Source organism: Danio rerio, chromosome 10, assembly GCF_052040795.2.
Source record: "Danio rerio strain M-AB ecotype USA chromosome 10, GRCz13ab, whole genome shotgun sequence".
NCBI classification, from domain to species: Eukaryota; Metazoa; Chordata; class Actinopteri; order Cypriniformes; family Danionidae; genus Danio; species Danio rerio.
This window is the reverse complement of record NC_141030.1, coordinates 34,088,012-34,105,964: the sequence shown is the minus strand read 5'-3', so window position 1 is coordinate 34,105,964 and position 17,953 is coordinate 34,088,012. Positions and strand designations below refer to the sequence as shown.

The 17,953-nt window shown below is 34.4% G+C and overlaps 1 protein-coding gene across 14 annotated transcripts in view; it reads right to left on the bottom strand.

The window, feature by feature from the left end:
- The window catches only part of ntm (neurotrimin), a 628,604-nt gene that overhangs the window by 218,354 nt on the left and 392,297 nt on the right, over window positions 1-17,953 (bottom strand). For 4 of the 14 annotated variants that reach the window (XM_087269719.1, XM_087269722.1, XM_087269725.1 and 1 more), the window contains exon 1: window positions 1,937-2,022. In XM_087269719.1, coding sequence (XP_087125845.1) covers window positions 1,937-2,009 — 73 coding nt within the window. In that variant the 5' untranslated portion in view covers window positions 2,010-2,022. 14 annotated transcript variants of the gene reach the window in all.

The following is a 17,953-nucleotide window of genomic DNA, read 5'->3' as shown; positions in this document are numbered from 1 at the left end:
CACCTATCATAAACACAACTAATAAGCTATAGTTGTCATGATTTAATGTACAACCGACAAACCAAGTTTTTTTATTTGGAAAATTAGAGATATTTATGGTTCTTATAAAATACCCATTCTTTTAAAATAGCCTACATAATCCACGAATCAAACAAATCCAAAGATTTTCTTGATTTTTGCATATAATGATAACTTTGCAGCAAACTGAGGTTTTTATTTTATAGCTTATAAAACATGTACGCAAATTAATGCAATATCATATGTAAAAAACAAGGTTGTTATATGCTATAGTAGCCTAAACTTTACAAAAAGCCAACAAACAAGCCTTGTCATTGTCTTTCTTGACAGAGGTTTTTGACATAAGAATAACAGCGCATTATTCATTTGAATGCATATTTTCCATGGAGTAATCGATTTGAGGTAGCCTAATATTTTTATTTGACGAAAGAAAGAAAAAAAAAAAACATTTGATGGGGAAAAAAACAGCCTATGCTGAATCATAAAAAAAGATGTAATTGTTTTATTAAATTATAATTTTATATGAATCTGACCAATCAACTGTTAATTTTTGGTTAACAGGCATTGGTTAATTAACCAAAATGAGCAATCCTGTTATATTGTATTTGTTATAGATTACATGTTACATAATCGCAGTATAGTCAGTTACAGTATATTTGCTTAATTACATTTTGATTGATCTGATTGCTTTTTTTGATTACTTTTAGTTTTGATTAAAGTGATTTATAACATAGATTAGATTTTTTTGTAAAATATGGATTTGAAAAACAGTAAGTGTCAAACATCGCACTCTCGCATCAGATTTTGCACAGGGTGTTGTAAGTTAAATAATGTAATAATGCAAATAAAAAAAAAATAAAAAAACAGTAAAAAGGATCACTACTATATATACATTTAGGCATGGGCCGGTATAAGATTCTGACGGTATGATAATCTTGGATAAAAATATCACGGTTTCACAGCATCACGGTATTGTGCTCACTGCTCTAAAATATATTATTTTTAAATGTCTGGGTAAAAAACAAAATCTTTTTTCCCCTTTGAAAACATTACATTTTATTTTTTGAAAGATTTATAATGTTTTGGAGCAACAGGCTAAATAATTCAAATTAATCATTGACTTCTGCTATCTTCATTAGTTTAAAAAAAAGGGATTTCTTTACAATTTAAAACGGCCTCTTTTGATATCTTTTCAGCTGGAGTAACTGTTGTCCTTTAAAACTACAAAAAAAAAAATGTAAATAAAAAAATCTCACACATAGCTTAGGAATGGTACTAAAATCGTAACTTTTTCCAAACCGCGGTATACCTTGAAAACGGTTATCATCCCATGCCTGTATACATTACGTCTGCACGATATAGGAAATAACTGATATAGCTATTTTATTTTCATACAATTTATATTGCGAGATTAAAATATATATATTTTCACCGCAGATGAAATAAATAGGTCTATTTGGAAGGAATTTATAATTTTAAAAAACACTGGGATGGTTTAAGGAAGTGCATCTACAAAAAATATAATAATAATAATAAACCAATCCCAAACATTGAAAAACAAAGTGGAGCAACAATACTTGGTTTTAAATTCGCTCACTCAAACTTTCTCCTTAAAAATACAATTTCAGAAAAGTATTTGCAAGGCCTTTAAATGTCTGAGAAAAATAACACATGATGGACAAATATTGTTGTATTCAGCGTAATCTAACCATAAAATGCAAAGTTAAACCTAAAACAACATAGCATAGCATAGCATAGCATAGCATACAATGTGCTCTGCCACAAACACACATACCCACACTCAAAAGTACCGTTCATCAAAATAACCACACCTACACATTAGTGAACATTAACTATTATAGATTTCTTACAGGAACATGGATGGCTAACATTATTTCACAAATTTACCAGATCTTACCTTTCTCACACAGAAAATAAATGAACTGAGGGCATACAACAGCTTCACTCAGGTAAACAAGGGAGTACTTCATTATTGGAATACACAGCTCCTCCTGGAGTCAAGGAGGACACATAACATCTTCCCTACATCTGTCTATCTACACAAAAACAACAGTACAGATATATTTATTTTTTTATTGGTACTTCCCTTAGACGTAATGATTTTTACTTAAAGACTTTGTATACTATCCCCTTACTCCAACCCTAACCAACATAAAATGCACAGTTAAACCTAAACAACATAACATTGCATACAATGTGCTTTGCAACAAACATACAAAATCTCAAAAGTATCATTCATCAAAATTACCACACCAACACATTAGTGAACACATTAACTATTATATATTTCTTACAGGAACATGGATGACTAACATTATTTGACATAAGGCTGTTTCTCAATATGCGTTTTTTAGCGGTCTTCGTGTTCTCGTGCAACGTCATCATCAGCTGCTTAAGTTCAGTTCCAATACTCAAGACCGCAAGTACGGAGGACGCGTGAAACTTCCCGGATGTGTTCTTGATATCGAGGACGCAACGATGCAGACTTAAGCACCGAACTCGCTCTGGAAGTCCTAGAAGTCATTGCGACTGGAGGTGGGAAGCGCTGAGTTTTATTTAGATTTATTATTAAAGTTCAGAGATATGACTTATTTACGTCAGGAGTTTCCCTAAATGAAACGGTGAAATTAAACATTACCATGGACGTCTTAATAAAAGAATAAACACATTAAGGGTGTTTGTTTGCTGAAATTCGTATTAAAATCTGTTTTATTTATACTGTGCAACATAGATTTATAATGTTTTTATGCAAAGTATATATTTTGAAAAGGGCAAAAACAATAAATCGTTGTATGTATGCTGCAATGTTTAAATAATTTAACATTTAAAACACGTGAAGGTCACGTGACCATCAGGAAGAACGCAGCATCTCAATTCTTAAAGGACGCATTCTCTGTCCTCGCGGTCTCCTGAGTTCATTCTTCCGAGGATACCTGGTAAGACCGGTCTCCACAAGAACACAAGTCCGTTCTCTGCGTTCTTGGAATTGAGAAACAGCCATATAAACCAGATCGTACCTCTCTCAAGAAAACAAAACTGAGGATAAACAACAGGTCCAACCATGTAGACAAGAGTTAACTCCATTATTTCAATACACAGCTCCCCCTGGAGTCATGGAGAACACATAACCATATCTTCCATACATATTTTTATCTACACAAACACATAAGTACAGATTTTTTAAAAAATTTTATGGGGACCTCCATTAGACGTAATTTTTTTTTAGTTTTCTATCCACTATACCCAACCCTACCCAACACTCACAGAAAACAAAATACTTAATTCTGTGTAATTTATAAGCCGTTTTCCTCACATGAACCAAAAAATGTCCCCACAAGGTCAAAATTGATCAGCATTGCTATATTTGTGGGAACATTTGGTCCATACAATGTGATGAATGCAAGACACACAACTGTGAACGTGAAAATGTAAAGCTTTACATAAATGTCAATGTAAAATTTCTGAGGTAACATTAAATAACAGAGTAAATATTTTAATTTAAGTTTAATTAATATTTAGTTATAATAGCTAAAAACAACCTGACAAAAATGTGATGAATTCCCAATATCACTTGAACAAACATTGATAATCAGTCATAATGATATTACACACCATATCAATGTCTGTTTAATAGGTTCTTAAGTACAAACCCTTTTAAATTGGCTTCATAGTCAATTTTATTTTGTAATTTAGTCTGAAAATGTCAGATTGAAGAGTAGTATCCTCATTTTAAATAACAAGAAGTATATTTATCCCATTCTTCCTCTTTTTCTAAAATTTCCAACGCAATGTTATGGCATTTCGTATTTTTTTTAGTTTAATGCAGGGGTCACCAATCTCGGTCCTGGAGGGCCGGTGTCCCTGCAGGTTTTGGCTCCAAATTGCCTCAACACACCTGCCTGGGTGTTTTAAGTATACCTTGTAAAACCTTAATTAGCTTGTTCAGGTGTTTTTGATTAGGGCTGGAGCTAATATCTGCAGGACACCGGCCCTCCAGGAACAAGTTTGGTGACCCCTGCTTTATTCTTCAAGTTTGGTGACCCCTGCTTTAAAATTCTTAAGAATTTTTACAATCTAAATTGTACAATTTAGTACAATTTGCTCATCACCCAATGACGGTTGGGTTTAGGGGTGAGGTTGGGTGCCATACCTCCTTTTAAAAATCATACATTCTCTTACAACTGAACTCGTAGGGATTTCTATGAATTAGTCACTAAACTGTCAAAACAAAAATACTTACGTTTTCTCGTGAGATCAGGCTGAACATTTCTTAATTATTAAATTCTTAATTAAATTACTGAACACAAGTTTTTAGTTGTCAGTCATCCAAAAACATAACATAACACAATCATATATAATAATACAATTTGAAGAACAAAATATAGCATGGCATGCATAATACGCAATGTAAAAAAAATTCTATAAATTAGCAGTTTCAGCATTTTTCGTTATTTTAAATTCATTATTTTTCCCCATTTATTATATGCATCTGAATTGCATTATGGGACCTTGATCTTGCAGCTGCAACCCATCACTGGAAAACACCCAAACACATTTATTCACACACATACACTACGGACAATTTAGCTAACCCAATTCTGACCCAGCTGAGGCTCAAACAAGCAACCTTCTTGCTGTGAGACGACATCAATACCCACTGTGCCACCGCACCGCCTGTAGGTGAATTAGGTAAGCTAAATTGTCCATAGTGTGTGTGTGAATGATAGTGTATAGGTGTTTCCCAGTGATGGGTTGCAGCTGGAAGGGCATCCGCTGCGTAAAACACATGCTGGATAAGCTGGCAGTTCATTCCGTTGTGACGGGACTAAAGGGAGTAAGCCGAAAAAAAAAAAAAATTAATTAATGATTATTGTCTGGGTTGGTGTTGTATTAACGGTTCAAAAACCTTGTAAAAACTACCAGTGCATGTTCTCTTATTTCACAGACTTCTATTAAAATGTCAATAAAAATCACTTTGTTAAACTGTATAGTTTTCATCATCAAAAGAACAGAGATCAATTTACCATAATGTAATTTACAACCCTAAATAAACGAAAAACACTTGTGAATCCCCAAATACAGAAACTATTAAACTATTTTAATCAAATAGATGTGAACTTCTATCATTTAGCCACTGTTTTCATCAACACACCAAACATTTAAAAAAACCCAAAGGAAAAACATTTCCCTTTTTTTTTTTTTGTACATGACATAACCCTCTCCTCCTCTTTCATCATCCTATTTTGCCTTTTATTTTTCATCTCTGCAACGGTCTGACTACTTCCAACACTGCCACTTTCTCAGACGTGGCCCAGAAAGTATATTACCGCTCAGCTTCTGCGGCTCCATCAAGCAAATCTAAATATTGCAGGTGGCTTTATCAGAAAGACACTTCTCGTATTCCCTGAGCAACAGCACGTCGAGGTCAGGCGTAAATGCACAGAGTCTGCGGCTCTAAAGTTGTCATCAGTGTTTATATCACTCGGCCAATTCAGTGAGGACCAATAATAAGAAAGAGGGGAAAATCTAATATCAGCCGCGGATCAAACGGCGCATGATTCATTTAGAAATATTACATATCGCCACCCCTTCAGCCTCCGCGCGTCCCTTATGAGGACATTTCTGATTGCTGCCGTGCTATCGAAATTAAATGACCTTTCTTATTATAATTTTGCACATAATAAGCAGCTAATTTAAAATATCCTTATCTGTTATCTTCGCCAAAGGTTTCTATTACCATAACTGGAATGGTGACTTTCTAGATAATGAAGCCCCTCCTGGCCTGTTTTGTGTGTTTACCAGACTAAGGGTAGTGTTTTTGTGAAGGTAAAATGGGAAGGTAAAACAAAACGAACAGTGATAGATTGGAAGATTGTGCTAATGAAGATATAATTAGTCTAATAATAACAGCAGGGAATTTATTAGGTGACCGCATTCATCTGGAAGATACCATTAGTTACAACTAGACTAGACTTTTTGTTGCAGTGAAGCATATGAAGACACTCAAATATCAACTTGTTTTTGTAGCATAGTTATTTTTAGTACTGTTACATTGTCAGCCATGTACTGGAAGCAATTTGCATCGTAACTTAATTTTTTTTTTACGTTTTTTTTTTTTTCTTTGCTACTTGACTTACTAGTTGTATCTTTTGAATGTCCTTCTGATTAATACAATAAATATCTGTTAATTACATCCCCATCTTGCACATTTTGTCTTCCTTGCTTAAAACATCTGAATTAAATCATCATCAGACCCCTCATCAGACCCTTGTGTGTCAAATAAGAGAGACATTCAAAATGTGCAGGATCGGAATTGAGACCCACTGCTTTAAGGCAAGTCATTTCACTAGGCCGTCATCTTTGAAATGGCGTTCTGTTTGAATGGGAACATATCACATTCTCGCAAGCTTACGTTTTAATTTCATAGTTAGAATCACTAATGAAATTAAACAACAACTGTCTCTTAAGTTTAATTTTTAACCGTTTGAATCACACAAAATCTGCAAATTTCAGATTGCCCAATCTAATACGCATAAATACAACGAGATCGCGACACCGACCTTACTTATGGCTGTTTATGTTTACTTGTAACACAACATCATTCTCTGAATAATATCTCGTCTGGTCTTCTGTAATAATTCCTAACTTGGTCTTGATGGCAAATCTACTTCCAAATTGACAGCGAGTTTGTAGGCATTCGAGTAGCTGCTATCATGTGATGTTTTGTTTGATGGGACTGACTGTACCTCACATTCGTTTTATGCAGATTACAAAACTAGAGATCAGCTGTTTTTAAGTGTAGTGGTTCGTTTAAAAGAAGAGATTTAAAGCTTTATGTAGATATATTTCTCATGTCTGTAAAGAAAGTTTTTTAAAGAGATTGAAGTGCATTTGCTGACCCCAGAGGATTCATAACAACTGCAGAAACTGTCATAAAAACACGTCTGTTCCAAGTCTCTCACCCAGAGAATTGCATGTATGTATCGATCAATGATTGGCTCCAGTTCTAGAAGGTGAGGCTTCATTTGCCATATTGAACATTAAATTTTTTTTCCTATTCAAAACTGTATGAGAGACTAAGAATTCAACACTTGGTCAAATATGGATAAACCCAACAGTTGGATAGACAAGACGTTTAGCCAGAGAACAACTGGTTATGCCCAGCTGAACCTGGTTTTTCTTTAGGTTTTACTTTCGTCAATTGGTAATGTTTGTTCTCGTTATTGTTGTCACTGGCTTGCTTGGTTTAGAATTCGCATGGAGTTGCTCATTGCTGCACTCTTCAGTGTTTGGGCTTTCAGCAGTGACATTTACATCCCACTGACCTGAACTAAACTGAACTTCAACTGTGAAAACTAGACTGAAGCAGCTTCAAATTATTAAAACTCCATCTATGTCTTAGATGCTGACACAATCTACATTGTAAAAGCACTATAGAAATAAAGAATTGAAAATGTAAATTAAATTTACCATAAAAAAATTACCCAATTTTGTCCATATTCCTATATCATTGGGTTAAAATCCAGCTTTTTTTAGAGTGTAGCGTGCTGTATAAAAACCAAGCATGTGTTTGTTTAAATTTGGCTTTCCAAGCTTGGTTCCCCTGAAGGTGTCCTCCTCCTCATTCTGTCTAACTATCTCAGGGAGTTTTTCCTGGCTACTGTCGCCCTTGGCTTGCTCACAAGAGGTTTGTAAGACACTATTCAGGCTGCTTTGGAACAATATGTATTGTGAAATGTGCTGCACAAATTAATTGGAACTGAAATAAAAGTGGCAATGAAGTGTCACTATAGTAGAACAGAGTCAAGTGCTTGAGTCAGGGGCACATTTATCCTCTTTCCACTTTAAACTCTAAGCAAAGACTGGTAAGAGTGTTATGAAATTTAAAAACGCACACCAAATGGAAAGAAAATTCAGCATTTTGCGATGTGTGTGTGTGTGAGGTCCTTTACTGACAGCCGTGTGTGTGTGGTTAATTTTGAAAAATATGGCAAAAACTCCTAAATGGTGGTAATAGTTTGATCGGGTTGTTTACTTCAAAAATTCCACTATTATATACATACTCCACAAATCTTAATTTCTGATTAGTTCAGTTATGACTAAAGTCTGATTAAGGTGATCAAAAATCGCTGTTTTGAGCCTATGTAGGCCTACAGTTTAAAATTTATGTTTAAGTGAATAAACAGTTAACAGTACATCTAATTGAACATAATTGTTTTTTCAACACCAATTATCATAGCAGAACAGTTTCTCAAGCAGTTTATGATGCATTTTGGAAACAGGAGATGAGCCCCGTCTAATCCGCCACCTGGCTTGAGAAACCCATTCTCAAAGATTTATTAAGCCCACATATTCTGAATGCCTTCAGCAGAATTCAAATGAGCCATTTTATTCTAGATTAATTCCGAGATTAATCTAGATAAAAAAAAATAAAATAATCTATGCCCACCTATAATATATATATATATATATATATATATATATATATATATATATATATATATATATATATATATATATATATATATATATATATATATATTAGGGTTGTAACGGTATGAATTTTTTACGGTATGATAATCGTCTAAAACAATACCACGGTTTGACGGTTTTGTGGTATACGGTATGTTACAAATGTTACAAAATAATAGAACAGTGAAGCAAATTTGACTTTTTCCAAATAATATATTTTCAGTTACTATAAACAACACCACTTACAAAGAACAAATAAAAAAATAAGAAAATAATAAATGTGTCAAGTCCAAATAAACATGGTGCAAATCCTCAGTAAAAAAATAGATATAAATATTTACTATCCTATAAATAGTTACATAACGAAACTAGATTCAATATGGAACATCTTTAGGTTTTATGTGCCAGCATGGATATGGTTGTCTGTGGATATGGATTTGGATATGGTTGTCTGTGGATATGGATTTGGATATGGTTGTCTGCAATGCAGACAAACAGCTGCACCTTCATTTGCGTCTTTTGAAAACAGCAAGAGCAGCAGTTCTTCTTTGCTGTGTCACTGTTTTGTCATGTTTCTGTGCTGCTGTGCATGCAAAAGTACTTAGTATGAGAATTATTTCATGCAAAACTTTTTTTTGCGTTTTATTTAGCCGCGTATAAATGTATATCTCTCATTCCGTGTTGTTCAAAAAGCTCAGTGTTGGTCCACAAACAAAAGCGAAACCTATGCTTATTGGTTGTGATATAGCGAGTTTGAACCAATCTGGGCATGGAGGAGGGACAATGCATCAATGTATCATGTCTGGTTTGTCCGGAGACACAGTAACGAGCGTTTCTTTGTCAAATCAGCGTTGTCAAATTTTGATGACGTAACCGCACTGATTCCGGAGCCTCTGAAAGTCTGCGAATGTTATGTGATACAGCACTGGAAAGCTGAGATTCTCTTCTTTATGCCAATATTTGAATTGTATGAATCGGATCAGCGGATCAAAAGTTATTAAACATTTAAGAGCAATACTTATTTTTAGCCGCGGGCGGCTGTCTCAGTCTTTAAGGGTTAAAACCGTTGATATGCAATTGTTCATGGTATGATAATCGTGCACGTTCAAATCGTGGTAGACCGTCATACCGGTATATTGTTACAACCCTAAAATATATATATATATATATATATATATATATATATATATATATATATATATATATATATATATATATATATATATATATATATATATATACACTATATCAGGGAAGGGCAAACTTGATCCTCGAGGGCCGGTGTCCCTGCAGAGTTTAGTTCCAACACTAGTCAAACACACCTGAACAAGCTAATCAGTGTCTTCAAGATCACTAGAAACTATAAGCAGGTGTGTTTGATTAGAGTAGGAGCTAAACTGTGCAGGACACCGGCCCTCCAGGACCGAGTTTGCCCACCCCTGCACTATATAGTGTCTGTGCCATAGTATCTTAAGTATGATTGAAGAAAAATGGTTTCTTCTGAAAAGGGGGTTAACTTTTACAAGATGGTCAAATAAATGATCTGTGAGGCATTTTGAGCTGAAACGTCACAGGTGTATTATGTTACTCAAATAGGACTTACTTAAATATATACTTTTTAGTTATTTATATTATTATATTTGGTCTATTTGTTTATATGCTGCTCACTTGCTTGCTTGCTCTACTCAATGTGTACATTTTAGGACAACATAACATTGCTGAGATTGCGAACAATTTGAGAATCTGATCAAAACTGATAAGCTGGAGCATAAATAGTTAAAAAATTAAAAATGCAACGGGGAAAAAAAACAATGGTGTAAGTCCTGAATCTAAGGAATATCAGTCAGTCAGTCAGTCTCATTATTCATCAACTCTAGCAAAATTAGGAGCTGATTGTATAGCAGATTACCTCTGCTGATAAGATTTAGTCTCTTTCACGATTAATAAATAATTAATTTTAAAAATCTATATTTATACAGTCTTTCTGTCATGCAATTAGTTTTTAATTCATTCCATTTGTAAAGGCAGCCACAAAAAATAATTGAGCAGGAATTAATTTCAGTGTGCGTCTCTATCAGCCACATGATGGCACACAATTTCCTTGCTTTATCTAATTAGTGTAATACATAAAACACAATGTTCCAATAAAGTCTAACATTTTGCTTAGTTATTGAATTCATTGACATCTTGCCATGTTCTTCCATTTTTTGTGGTTGTTGAGTGCTTCACTGGCGGCTGCTGTAATTTCCTGCCACGGTGTGTTTGGTAGGGCCGTTTTCTATCAGTGTTGGGGTTTAACTAACTAGAATTGGCTAATTTGTTCAGTAGATCTGCTGCCTGGAAGCTTCTCTGGTAATGAGCTATTTCCCCCAGTGGGTTGTGTGTCATTTAACACCACAGCTTTACAGCCAGATACAATGAAACAATAGTCAATATCCGCTTTCATTTGCATGACTGGAAAATCCATCCATGCGTTTAAATAAACAATCTGCTAATTAAGTAACCAATTCACCAATAAAATATAAAACTCATAGACTTTGTTTTTGTATGATATATATTTTTTATATTATATGAATATAACAAAAGTCAACATTTTTATTTATAGGCCAGATTTGCACCAGCACAGACACCTATTTTGTTGTTTCAAGTAAATAAGTCGAGTCAAGTTGAGCTTTATTGACATTCCACTTCATCTGTGGACATAGCTTATAACATATAATGTTGTATCTTGCAGGACCACAGTGCTATATAAATAAGTATAATTAAAAGAATTAACACAACACTGAACCTATACATAGCTAAATGCATATGTATATCCATATGCATATTTAGTTCACTAACATTCTCAGATAGATAGATAGATAGATAGATAGATAGATAGATAGATAGATAGATAGATAGATAGATAGATAGATAGATAGATAGATAGATAGATAGATAGATAGATAGATAGATAGATAGATAGATAGATAGATAGATAGATAGATAGATAGATAGATAGATAGATAGATAGATAGATAGATAAATAGATAGATAAATAGATAGATAGATAGATACTCGATTGAATGAGCATTATCAATGGTTATCAGCTGATAGATATGGACCAGTATGGGGCTACTGGTAGACTCAGAAGAATGTTATCATCCATCCACATGATTAATCAGCTAAACTAATAGAGAAGACTCCAGATCCTGATTTGTTTTTAAATTACTGTGGCGGTTGGAGTAGACATTAATAAAATACAATCAATGAGAATTTTTTTATAAATAATATAAGTAGTTCGTGTGGTTAATCAGTTACTAATAGAGAAGACTCCAGATCAGTTACAGTGCCTGTTGGGTTGGCCCTTACTGGCCCATCTCTTTCAGCTGATAATCACTGATAATGCTCCTTCAATCGTGTGATACTGTAACAATATTTTTTTTTTCTCCCAAATGTTTGTTCTTTTTATACTGAGTGTTTTTAAGATGTTTTAAAATGGTATGCCTTTTCTGTGATGATTGAAGTTAAATCGAGCATTATTGTCATTCCAGTTTGTGTGGACATACAGAAGAATGTAATGTGTCTCACAGGACATCGTTGCTACATAATTAATCATAAATACAAACAATGGACATAGGAGCTATTATTAAAAAAAAAAAAAAAACAATAACTATACATTAAAGTACTTGCATGGCCTGTCTTATGTGTATAGTTAAGTATCTTATAGTATATTTTAGTTACTCTATAAGATACTTAACTATATGCCACATACCACATAAGACAGGCCATGCAAGTAATTTTATGTGAAACTGAACAATGTTGTGCAGGATATTAAAGGTTGAATATTGTGCAAAAGAGGTATTTAACGTTGTATATTGAGCAGAAGAGGTATTTAAGGTTGAATCAAGCAGCGCAACATGATTTATACACTCTAAAAACTGAGTACCCTGAACTTAATCCATTTGAGTAAACAAACAATTAGAGCACAGTAAACCTTAATAAATGAAGAGAACTCAAACCAACTGGGTACTGTAAAATTCAATAAGTTAAGGCAACTTAAATTGTTTGAGGTAACTGATTGGTATAAACCATTTAAGTTTAAAAAAACTAATTTATATAAGTACTGTGAATTTACTCCAAATAAGTTGAATTAATGAGGTATTTAATTAACTCATTACCTTCAACACTGAGTTCAAAACTACATTCTGTTCATTTAACAAAGTTGATTGTTGGGTTTTACAGTACACCGTTTTCCTTATTGATTCCTTGTAAGATGGAGTTTAAATAACTTATTAGGTGCATAAAGAGAGAAGAATGTTTCTACAGGTGGTTTGTCAAGCCCACTCACCTGTTTGAAGCATGATTTGAAATGCACAATGCTTCCAAGAGACATGGAGAGATTAAGAAAGTATCTATAGTGCAAATGTGCAATCTGGTGCAAAAGTCAGAGAGATGAATAGGTGTCCTTTCTACGGGTGGTTTGTTAAGCCCACTCACCTGTATGGGACTCACTCAGGAATGCATAGGGAGGAGGGAAGGGCATGACATTTTAGAGGGGGGTATTGACTAAAATTGAGGGCTCTAACAGTCTGTGGGAAGAAACTGTTGAGTAGTCTAGCCGAGCAGGCTACAATACTCTAAAACCTTCCTCCTAATGGAAGCAGCTGGAAGAGACTGTGGAAATGATGGGTAGAGTGTTTAACAACACTGCTAGCTTTGCTTGGATTCACAATGGTTTACATTGTGAACTCATGCGTGTCCACACAAATGGTGGAAAGCAACTTGCTTTGGTTGTAGATTCTCATTCTCTGTTCAAACAGAGCGCCTCCCAGTGGAGAAACAATAAATTTTGTATTTTAAAATACTTGAAAAGTATTTTGTGCCGAAGCACTTTGTTTAAGTTTTACATTATCACGGTTCCTATTTTAATATTCCTAATATACAAAAAAATACACCTAATATAGAAATAATGTACATCTAATATTGCTATGATAGTAATTTAAATGTAGCATTCAAACAGTAAAACCAAAGCAAAAATAAATGTAATAAAAATATAATAAACAACGTAGAAGCAGTATCATTTTGAGTAGTCGACTAATCTTGCATTTCTAATAAATACATTTTTGACTGCTAAAATATGTACCAAAGTGCACAATGTAATCACATTTTATTAAAGCTGAATCACAGAAAACACTAGAAGAGAGAAACTCTAAATTATGAATTTATAATGTACGCTTCAGAATAGTATATAACATTGTTTTACTGCCAAACCATAACAGCGCACACACACACACACACACAATAATAATTATGTATGGACAGAAAGACTCGGAGTGTAATTGATCTTTCTGAAAAGCCACTGCAATCACACCTCCTCTTCAGCGGTTATGATTAAATCTCCCCCAAATCATTTCTCATTGTCTCACGTCTCTCTACAAAATGTTGTTTAATTTGTAAAAGTCTTTGGGACGTGATCTTGAGCATACGCGTAATTTATGTTTCTGCGAGTAAAAGCCTTAAATTATCGAGCTATAAAAAAAACCACGGTGTAGCAAGTGCGTTAATAAATAAATAAAGAACTCTTTATTCATTTGCGTGATCATGTTTTAAATATTTTAGCAAACTTCTATTTAAATAAAAGGCATGAAATTTAAACATAATTCCTCCTCAGGGGCCGGTAAAGTCAGATGCACTGAATTACTTATCTAGTCAAGGACAGAGGTCAAACTTGGGTCTGCGGCACATCTGGTGGCTGAATGTGCTGAAAGGAAACACTTTTTATAGCGACAAAAAAATAAACTAATAAAAAGACTTCAACTTCACCAGTGAATTTGTTTTCTTGAGGGAGAAAAGTGTGATGTTCTGTACTCAGGAGGTTGGTATTCAGTTGATTGTTACAGTTGAATGATTTTTTTTTTTTTGTTTGTTTTTTGGCTCGGTCTGTTTTTCTGCAGTAAAAAGCAAGAACCTTTATTTTTGCTCTGCTTTTTATTTTTATTTATTTTTTTTGGGGGGGTGAATATGTTCAGATTTTGTTTTTTAAGAGTGACAATTTGAGCTAAGAATTTTTTTTTTTTTTCAAGGGTGTATATTATTAGGTAATAGAATAGAACTAATTACTATGCTGTAATTAAAATCACATTTAATAAAAAAATATGATATAACACTTAGGATTGTTATCATATTATACAACAATCACAAAATACAAATTACAATATAAAAAAAAATAATAATACAACAGACAAAAGTGGTAACTCTTTATTTTGATGGTCTATTTTTAGAGTTTTAGTAGACTGTCTGCTTAATATCTGTTGATGCTGCTCCTTCAACAGACATTTAACTGACTATAAGAAACTTCGCAAGTACATGTCAACTTACACTAACCCTAACCCTAATCACAATTTGTAACTTAAATTCAACAAACAGACCATCAAAATAAAGTGTGACCCCAAAGAGAAATAATTACACAGTATATATTTTCAGATATATTGTTCAACCATACTTAAAAGCACACTGCATATTTATTCTATTAAAATCAATAGCAAAGTACAAAAAACAAAATGTATAAAGAGTAGAGCCCTGAACATGAAAACACTGCAAAATATTTGTTAATATATAAGTATATGAGTATTTACCAGAGGTGTGGACTCGAGTCATGTGACTTGGACTCGAGTCAGACTCGAGTCATGAATTTGATGACTTTAGACTCGACTTGACAAAATATAAAAAGACTTGCAACTCGACTTGGACTTGAACATAAATGACTCGGACTTTGACTAGGACTTGCCCCTATTGACTTGTAAAGACTTGCTGCTTCCCATGAAAAGCCCAAAGATAAAAAAGTATGTTGACATGGACCGCTCTCTCTCTCCCCCCCCCCCCGTTTATGTGTGCGTGTGTGTGTGACAGCATGCGCGCGTGTGTGTGTGACAGCATGCGTGCTTTCGGCATGACATCCAATCAAAGCACGGTAGATTGTTTTGATTCGACAGTATCCAACGTGACTACTATGAGGCGCCGGAGTGGACAAAAGTCAAACGAACGCAGAGAGAATTTGAATTTGAGATCGAGCCAATACTCGCGTGCCAATACTCTGTCTCTCTCTCTCTCTCTCTCTCTCTCTCACATACAACATACACCTCTCTCTCTCTCGCTCGTGCATTCAGTCTCTTTGCGTTCGCTTGACTTTTGTTTACGATGGCGTCTCATACCTTTAGTGCTTTTGCTCTCACGGGATCCTCCTTTAAACTGACCCTTCGCTAAGCCACGCCCAAAAACCGCCACCCGCCAATCGCGGCTTACCAATCGTGGCTACGGACAGGGGCTCTGTCAAGCTTTCGAGCGAGGGAAACAAGCCAAATCGTTGCGCAATTATTGGATTGTGCAAATCTGACACCCGCTATCCTAAAAGTTTGGACTGGGTGGTGGGATTTTTCCCTTTTCAAAACCTAAAGCCCAAGAAGAGAAATGCCAGCGTGGATCAAGCTGTGTGAGGGGCGGTAAAGGAGTTAACAGCTAAGTTGATTTTGTTTTCGATATTCACATTCAGTGATAGGTGGCAATAACTCACACTCCTCTTATCCTAAACAGATCTAAACTGTGTTCTTATAAAAAAAAAAAAAGCAGGTTATGTTTACCAGCGGTCTTTTTCTTTTTTTTCCACTCGATATTATGAGCACTGCTTAGTTTAAACCCTCGCCATTGTAACGCATATAAATACATACACTAATATTTGCTGGTAGGAAATATCTATTTGTTCACTTCTGTTATTTATACTTTGATTTGCATTTCAATTTTTTTTCTTCCACTTAACTGCAAATTTGAATAAAAACTGGATAAAGAGCACACAAACATGCTGACAGTAATAGGTACTGTACACTGTTATGGGTCAATGATGCTAATATTCGGCACAAATCCATCAGTTTCTTAGGTTATTAGATTATTTTATAATTTCACCTCTCCTGCTGTGCATGAACTATGCTGTTGAATGTTCAGCGTATGAGGTTGCTAGGCTAACTTTGCTTCAATTTTGATAAAATTATTCTCTAATCAGTTGCTATTATGTTGTGAATATACCCCTGTAATGTATACTGCAGTGCTCTTTTGTCTGGCTTTCTCAGATATCTCACCTGTTTGTCAAAAATGACTAATTAAATCCTTGGGAATGTCTGAAACCAGCGCATACACACTGTAATAGATGTGCCAGGCATGAAAGCTTGACATGCGTAGCAACAGTAACTAAGGAGGGCGAGGCTTAGCAAAGGGTTTTTCCAAGAATGTTGATATGGTTTCTTTCTTGCTTTACTATTTATTTACAATACACAAAAAACTAAAAGGTTAAGGTAAATTCTTTAATAAATTCTAGTGTTTTTGAGTATTATACTTGTTGTATACTTGTATTATACTTATTATAGTAGTATTAACAATAGTGAACAGATAAAATACAAAGTGTAGTTTTACTACAGTAAAGTGTAGTGATTTGTAGTATAAAATACCCTATATTGTAAAATAATACAGCACTGGGTAATTTGTTTATATTACACTTGTGTTACCATAGCAACTATAGTATTACCACAACTGATCAATTGAAGTTCCTTACTGTAGTAGGCTACTGTTCAAAACACAGTACATGCCAATATACGTGTTCAGGGGCCCTGTGGAACAGCTTTCCTCAAAATGAAGAGGATGACATGGAAAATGTCCTCCACAATCTCATCAGCAAAGTGGAAGCCAGCAGACACTAGTTTACTTTATTTTAGCTGCCATGATAAAATGAGATTGATAGTGAGATTTATTTGAAGAGTGAATAATACAGTAGGCTATAATACCTTATCAAGTGTTTCCTTATTTTATCACAGTTACATTTCCGCTTGCATTAGTTTTTGTTTAAATGCTTTTAAAATAAAATGTATTCTTTACATCCAACATCTATTCCAGTGGTGCCTTATAGTGGTGTAAACCCCTTTACAAGGGGTGTTTCCCCTGTGTAAACTCTAGCCACCCCGATATGATTTTGCTGTTGACATTATTTATTTAAATCGACTTACATAAACGCAATACAATGCAATATTTCAATAAATAAATAGCAGCCACTAAATTATTGTGGATTGATTGGTGCCACTGACGTAGCTGGCCTCTTCTGGCCACCCCTAAGCAAATTTTCAGGGGGGCACCACTGGTCTATTCTCTGTCTTTAAGCGTTTGAAACTGAAAATATCTCATAATATAAAACAACCAAAAATGTTATGGTTTATTAGATTAAACATTTAATATGTAAGTCTATTTTGGTATTTTGGGTATTGTTATTAAACAGTGCAGCAATATGAATCATATCAAAAAGCATGAAAGGAAGAGGGAACACGACACAAATTGTGAGTCTGCATATAATCTCTGAGAGCGCTCAAGAAAATTTGTGTGTGAGCAGTGCATATATGAGAGCGAGAGAAAATTTGCGCGTGAG